This window comes from Ornithorhynchus anatinus, chromosome 21 (genome assembly GCF_004115215.2).
Source record: "Ornithorhynchus anatinus isolate Pmale09 chromosome 21, mOrnAna1.pri.v4, whole genome shotgun sequence".
Taxonomy (NCBI): domain Eukaryota; kingdom Metazoa; phylum Chordata; class Mammalia; order Monotremata; family Ornithorhynchidae; genus Ornithorhynchus; species Ornithorhynchus anatinus.
The window spans coordinates 2,766,046-2,773,174 of record NC_041748.1 but is presented as its reverse complement, the minus strand read 5'-3'; the positions used below and the strand labels follow the sequence as shown (position 1 = coordinate 2,773,174).

At 66.8% G+C, this 7,129-nt stretch overlaps 1 protein-coding gene across 1 annotated transcript; it reads left to right on the top strand.

Moving 5' to 3' along the window:
- Nucleotides 1-1,456: 1,456 nt before the first annotated feature.
- Nucleotides 1,457-6,445, top strand: SNRPB (small nuclear ribonucleoprotein polypeptides B and B1). Its single transcript, XM_029048716.2, has 7 exons — nt 1,457-1,587; nt 1,679-1,830; nt 3,900-4,011; nt 4,608-4,760; nt 5,574-5,712; nt 5,818-5,943; nt 6,327-6,445. The coding sequence occupies exons 1-7, from the start codon at nt 1,585-1,587 to the stop codon at nt 6,362-6,364; spliced, it is 723 nt and encodes a 240-aa protein (XP_028904549.1). The 5' UTR covers nt 1,457-1,584; the 3' UTR covers nt 6,365-6,445.
- Nucleotides 6,446-7,129: the final 684 nt, after the last annotated feature.

The window sequence follows — 7,129 nt, the reverse complement described above, 5'->3', positions numbered from 1 at the left end:
AGTACAGTGCTCTGCACATAGTAAGCGCTCAATGCTATTGAATGAATGGGCCTCAGTTGCCTCACCTGTAAAATGGGGATGAAGACTGTGAGCCCCACGTGGGACCACCTGGTGACCTTGTATTCCCCCCCCCAGCGCTTAGAACAGTGCTTGGCACATAGTAAGCGCTTCACAAACACCATCATTATTATCATTATTTTGATTATTAGGACGGGGATGAAGCCTGCCAGCCCCACGTGGGACAACCCGCTGACCTCGTATCTCCCCCAACGCTCAGAACATAGTAAGCGCTTAACAAAACACCATCATCCTTATTATCGTTATCATTAGGAGAAGCAGCGTGGCTCAGTGGAAAGAGCCCGGGCTTGGGAGTCTGAGGTCCTGGGTTCTAATGCCGCCTCGGCCACTTGTCCGCTGTGGGACTGTGGGCAAGTCACTTCCCTTCTCTGCAGCGTGGCTCAGTGGAAAGAGCCCGGGCTTGGGAGTCAGAGGTCATGAGTTCGAATCCCGGATCTGCCACTTATCAGCTGTGTGACTGTGGGCGAGTCACTTCACTTCTCTGGGCCTCAGTTACCTCATCTGTAAAATGGGGATTAACTGTGAGCCTCACGTGGGATAACCTGCTTACCCTGTATCTACCCCAGCGCTTAGAACAGTGCTCGGCACAAAGCAAGCGCTTAACAAATACTATTATTATTATTATTATTATTCTCTGGGCCTCAGTTCCCTCATCTGGAAAATGGGGATGAAGACCGTGAGCCCCACGTGGGTCAACCTGATGACCCCGTATCTCCCCCAGCGCTTAGAACAGTGCTCTGCACGTAGTAAGCGCTTAACGAATACCAACATTATTATTCCCTTCTCTGGGCCTCAGTTCCCTCATCTGGAAAATGGGGATGGGGACTGCGTCCAACCCGATCTGCTTGTATCCACCCCAGCGCTCGGCACATAGTCAGGCTTGGCCACTTGTCAGCTGTGTGACTGTGGGCAAGTCCCTTAACTTCTCTGTGCCTCAGTTCCCTCATCTGTCAAATGGGGATGAAGACTGTGAGCCCCACGGGGGACAACCTGATTCCCCCGTGTCTACCCCAGCGCTTAGAACGGTGCTCTGCACATGGTAAGCGCTTAACAGATACCAACATTATTATAGTCAGGCGCTTAACCGATCCCATCATTATTTATTATTATTAACAGCTGGCGGAACGAGGAGGAAGGCGGAACACCGGACGCTCGGGCGAGACCGGAAGTCGGGCGCCGGCAGCTTTTTCCCCGAGCACACTTCCGGCGGCCGGGCAGGGTGGCGTCGGACCAACTCGGGCGGGGCACACTTCCGGCCTCGAGGCGCCGGCTGGTTTTCTCCCCAGCGCACTTCCGGTGAGGGGGCGGGGCAAGGGGGGCGCCGGACGGCTTTCCCCCGAGCACACTTCCGGCGCCGCACGGGGGGCGGGCCCGGACGGCTTTTCCCCGCGCACACTTCCGGCCTCCGGTTCGGGCGGACGCGGGAAGAGCGCAGCGCGGCTTGGAGCGGCCGGGGCCCGGGCGGCGGAGGATCCGGCGGCAATCGGGGCCATCCGAGCGGTCACCATGGTGAGGGGCGGCCCGGGCTCCCCCCGGGAGGGCGGCGGGGCGGGCCCCGGGGCGCGGGCGGTGACGGACGCCGCCGTGTGTCTCCCCGCAGACGGTGGGGAAGAGCAGCAAGATGCTGCAGCACATCGACTACCGGATGCGCTGCATCCTGCAGGACGGACGCATCTTCATCGGGACCTTCAAGGCCTTCGACAAGCACATGAACCTCATCCTCTGCGACTGCGATGAGTTCAGGAAGATCAAGTGAGCGGGCGACAAGGACGCGAGCGCGGGGCGGCGCGCGCGGGCGTGTGCGTGCGCGAGCGTGTGAAGGGGGGGTGTGCGTGCGCGGGCGTGTGAGGAGGTGTGCGTGCGCGAGCGTGCGTGCGCGGGAAGGGGGGTGTGCGGGCGTGTGAGGCGGGGTGTGCGTGCGCGGGCGTTGCGAGCGTGCGTGCGCGAGCGTGTGAAGGGGGGTGTGCGTGCGCGGGCGTGTGAGGAGGTGTGCGTGCGCGAGCGTGCGTGCGCGGGAAGGGGGGGTGTGCGTGCGCGGGCGTGTGAGGCGGGGTGTGCGTGCGCGGGCGTTGCGAGCGTGCGTGCGCGAGCGTGTGAAGGGGGGTGTGCGTGCGCGGGCGTGTGAGGAGGTGTGCGTGCGCGAGCGTGCGTGCGCGGGAAGGGGGGTGTGCGTGCGCGGGCGTGTGAGGCGGGGTGTGCGTGCGCGGGCGTGTGAGGAGGTGTGCGTGCGCGAGCGTGCGTGCGCGGGAAGGGGGGGTGTGCGTGCGCGGGCGTTGCGAGCGTGCGTGAGCGGGGGGGGGGGTGCGTGCGCGCCGTATGAGCGGACGTGCGTGCGCGCGCGCCCCCGCGCGGGGGGCCGCCTCTCCTATAGAGAAGGGGCCTGGGGGGGCGGGAGGGGGTCGTGAGGACCCGCTGTTGTGTGTTTGTGTGGAGAAGGGGGCTGTGACCAACGTCTGTTGTGGGTCTCTCTGTGTTTGTGTGTGGAGAGGGGCCTGTGAGGAACGTCGGTTGTGTGTTTGTGTGGAGGGGGTGTGAAGAGGGGCCTGGGTGGACCTGTGTTGTGTGTGTGTGTGTGTGTGTGTGTGTGTGGAGGGGGCTGTGTGGACCCTTCTGGTGTGTGTGAGAGTGTGTGTGTGTGTGTGTGTGAAGAGGGGGCTGTGTGGACCTGTGTTGTGGGTGTAGGGGGCTGTGTGGACCCTTCCGGTGTGTGTGTGCACGTGTGTGTTTGTGAAGAAGGGGCTGTGTGGACCTGTGTTGTGTGTGTGTGGAGAGGGGTGTATGTGTGTGTGCACATAGGGGCTGTGTGGACCCATCTGGGGTGTGTGTGTGGGTGTGTGAAGAGGGGGCTGTGTGGACCTGTGTTGTGTGTTTGTGGAGTAGGGTGTGTGTGTGTGCACGTAGGGGGCTGTGTGGACCCATCGGGGGGGGGGGGGGGGTGAAGAGGGGGCTGTGTGGACCTGTGTTGTGTGTTTATGGAGCAGGGTGTGTGTGTGTGTGTAGGGGGATGTGTGGACCCGTCTGGTGTGTATCTGTGGGTGTGTGTGTATGTGTCGGGGGCTGTGTGGACCCATCTGGGGGAGGTGTGTGTGTGAAGAGGGGGCTGTGTGGACCTGTGTTGTGTGTGTGTGGAGAGGGGTGTGTGTGTAGGGGGCTGTGTGGACCCGTTAGGGGCGGGGATGGGGGGAGAGAGGACTGTGTGAGATCATCTGTTGTGGGTCTGTGTGAGAAGAGGGGGCTGCGTGGACCCGCCTGGGATGTGTGTGTGTGTGTGTGTGTGGGGAGAGGGGTCTGTGCGAGCCCACCCGCTGATGTGTGGAGGGGGGCTGGGGGAGGTCCCATCCTGGTGAGTGTGTGTAAGGGGTTTGTGTGGACCCCCGGGGGGGGGAGGGGGGTTGTGTGGCGCCCGCAGGGAGGCCAGACGTCCAGCTCTCCGCATCGCTGGACGGATGGACGGACGGATGGGGGGGCCCCCCGCCGCTCCGTCCGCACCTACCGGGCGCAGAGCACTGCGCCCAACGCTGCTGCATCTCTCCCTGTTAGCGCGGGGAGCCCCTCACCCGGCGGGGGCTCCGAAAACACCCCGACCACCAAGACGGGCAGAGCGGAAGCCCCCTCGGGGACCGGCCCCCTTCTCCGCCTCGCCCCTCTTCCCAGCGCTCAGTACGGCGTCCCGCGTCCGTGTCCCCCCCCCCGGGGGTGGACTCCTGTCGTAGTAGAAGGAGCGGGCCGGGCCCCCGCCCCACGGGAGCCGGAAAGGAGATGTAGTTGTGGGGGGAGAGGGGGCGCCTCGCGTCACGTCTCGCACTCGCTCCCCGTTGCAGGCCCAAGAACACGAAGCAGGGCGAGCGGGAGGAGAAGCGAGTCCTGGGCCTGGTGCTGCTGCGGGGAGAGAATCTGGTGTCCATGACGGTGGAGGGGCCGCCCCCCAAAGACGTAAGGGATCCGGGAGGCGGGGGGGGACCGGGGCGGGACCTGGTGACTGCGGCGGGGCCGCCCCCCAGGGGTGCGAGGGATGGTGGGGGGGAATCGGGGGACGGTGGGGGGGAATCGGGGGATGGTGGGGGGCCGCCCCCCCCCCCCCAAGTTGAAGGGGGAGACGGGAGGGGGCCTGGTGACTGTGGGGGGGGCCGCTCCCCCGGAGGTGTAGGGGACCTGGTGACTCTGTGGAGAAGCCGCCCCCCAAAAGTGAAGGAAATTGGGAGGAACTGGGTGACCGTGAAGGGGCCGCGCCCCCCCCCCCAAAGATATAAGGGATGGGGGGAGACGGGAGGGGGCCTGGTGACTGGGGGAGCTGCCCCCCCCAAAGGTGTAGGGGACGGGGGGGGCCCTGGTGACCCTGGAGAAGCCGCCCCCCCAAAAGTGAAGGGAATTGGGGGGAACCGGGTGACCGTGAAGGGGCCGCGCCCCCCCCCCCAAGACGTAAGGGATGGGGCGGCGGGTGGGGAGCGTGGGGGGGGCCGCCCCCAAAGGTGAAGGGGATGCGGGGGAGGAAGGCGCCCGGCGACCGTCTCTGTCCTTGCGCCCCACAGACGGGCATCGCCCGGGTGCCGCTGGCCGGAGCCGCCGGAGGACCGGGCGTGGGCCGCGCCGCCGGCCGGGGGGTGCCCGCCGGGGTCCCCCTGCCCCAGGCCCCCGCCGGCCTGGCCGGGCCCGTGCGGGGAGTGGGGGGACCCTCCCAGCAGGTGAGAGGGCCGGGGGGCGGGCGGGCGGCGCGGGCGGGGGGCGGCCTCACCCCCGTTTTATTCTCCCTCCATTTCCCACCCTCCTCCCTGAATCTTGCAGGTTCCTTCACCTTTCCTAGTCAGGGACCCCATTCCTTCGTTCGGTCGTATTTGTCGAGCGCTTACCGTGCGCAGAACACTGTACTAAGCGCTCGGGAAAGGACGGTGCGGCAATAGAGACGATCCCCGCCCGCAACGGACTCACAGTCTAGAGACCGAACCCGCCCGCCCCCGGCCCAGTCAGTTTGGGGGGTCGGGACGTGCGAGTACGTGATGATTGTGGTATCCGTTAAGCGGCCACCACGTGCCACGCGCCGTTCTAAGCGCTGGGGGAGATACAGGTCGGATACGGGGCTCGGTGGAAAGAGCCCGGGCTTGGGAGGCAGAGGTCATGGGTTCGACTCCCGGCTCGGCCGCCTGTCGGCTGTGGGACTGTGGGCGAGTCACTTCACTGGGCCTCAGTTCCCTCATCTGGAAAATGGGGATGAAGACTGGGAGCCTCACGTGGGACGACCCGGTGACCCTGTATCTACCCAGCGCTTAGAACAGTGCTCTGCACGTAGTAAGCGCTTAACAAATACCAACATTATAAGCCCTGGGGCTGCGATTATAGTGACCCCGGGGGCCTACATCCCGCGGGGGAGCGGGGCGACGTCGGACTCCCCCAGCTCCCCCCCCCCCACCCCCGTTTCACGGAGGAGGAAACCGAGGCCCGGGCTGGGGGTTGGGGCAGACCAGGCGTCCCAACGACTCCACCCTCTCTGTCCGCCGCAGGTGATGACGCCCCAGGGCCGAGGGACGGTGGCCACCGCCGCGGCCGCGGCCACCGCCAGCATCGCGGGGGCGCCCACCCAGTACACCCCCGGCCGCGGGGGGCCGCCCCCGCCCATGGGCCGGGGAGCCCCACCCCCAGGTGAGACGACCCCCCCCCCCCCCCCCCCCGCCGGCCGGCCCGCCGCCCCCACGGCGCCCGGCCGGCGCCCTGACCGCCCTCCCCTCCTCTCTCCTCCGGTCGCAGGCATGATGGGCCCCCCTCCCGGCCTGCGGCCCCCCATGGGCCCCCCGATGGGCATGCCCCCCGGCCGAGGGGCTCCCATGGGCATGCCCCCTCCGGGGATGAGACCCCCGCCGCCGGGACTGCGAGGTGAGCCGGGACCCCGCGGGGAGGACGGGCGGGCGGGCGGGAGACAGCCGAGGCCCGGAGAAGCCAAGCGACCGGCGGCGGAGCCGGGGTCGGAACCCGTTCCCTCGCCTCCTCGGCGGCTCCGGAGGGAAGCGGCGAGAGAGTCGGAGGGCGTGGGTTCCGATCCCGGCCCCGCTGCCCGGCCTCGGGGAGACCGGGAGCCCCGCGCGGGGGGGCGGAGGGCGGCGCTTAGCGGGTCCCGCGGTTGTCAGACGGCGACGAGGGGACGGGAGAACGGTAAACGGACGTGTTCCCGGCCCGCGGCGCTCCGAGGGTCGACGGGGCCGTCGGGGGGATCGGGGCGGGTAGGGGGGTCTCACCCCGTTGCCGTTTCTCCTCGGCAGGACCCCCGCCCCCGGGCATGAGACCGCCCCGGCCGTAGGATCCCCCGGGCCCCGCCGCCAGCCGATGTACATAGACCGCCTCTCCAGCCTGGTTTGTAATAAAAGGCAAAAAGACCCCGGCTCCGACCGTCTCTGAGAGGGGGGCGACGCGGAAGGGAGCGGGAGAAGAGGGAAAAGGGGGGGCGCGGGCCGGGAAGGCTTCTCGGAGGAGGAGGAGGCGGCCGCAAGGGCCCCGTCGAGGCCCATCCCGTTGGCTGCTCGGGCCCCGTCGGACACCGGCGCTCCTTCCTCCGTCCGGTCGTATCTGTCGAGCGCTCGGAAAGGACAGTTCAGCGACGCCGGGAGGCGGTCCCCCGCCCGCCGCGGGCTGACTCGGGGGACGTACGTGGTACTCACGGCGCTCGTTAGGCGCTTACCGTGGGCTGGGCACTGTGATGAGCGCTTGGGAGAGTCCAAGAAACAGACGCCTCCCCTGCCAACGACAGGTTTACAGCCCGGAGGGGAGTCGGAGATTAATCGGAATAAATTTGGGGCTGACCGTCTCCATCCCTATATTCCAGAGGAGGGAACTGAGGCCCAGAGAAGGGCAGTGACTTGCTCAAGGTCACTCAGCGGACCGACGGTGGAGCTGGGATTAGAACCCAGGACCTTGTGCCTCCCAGGCCCGGACTCTCCTGTTTCTCGGATTTTCTCCTCCTCTCTGCCTCCGTTTGTCTCTCTCGATGGGTTTCTAATGACGACGATGGTATTTGTTAAGCGCTTACGACGTGCCGGGCGCTGTACTGAGCGCTGGGATGGAGGCG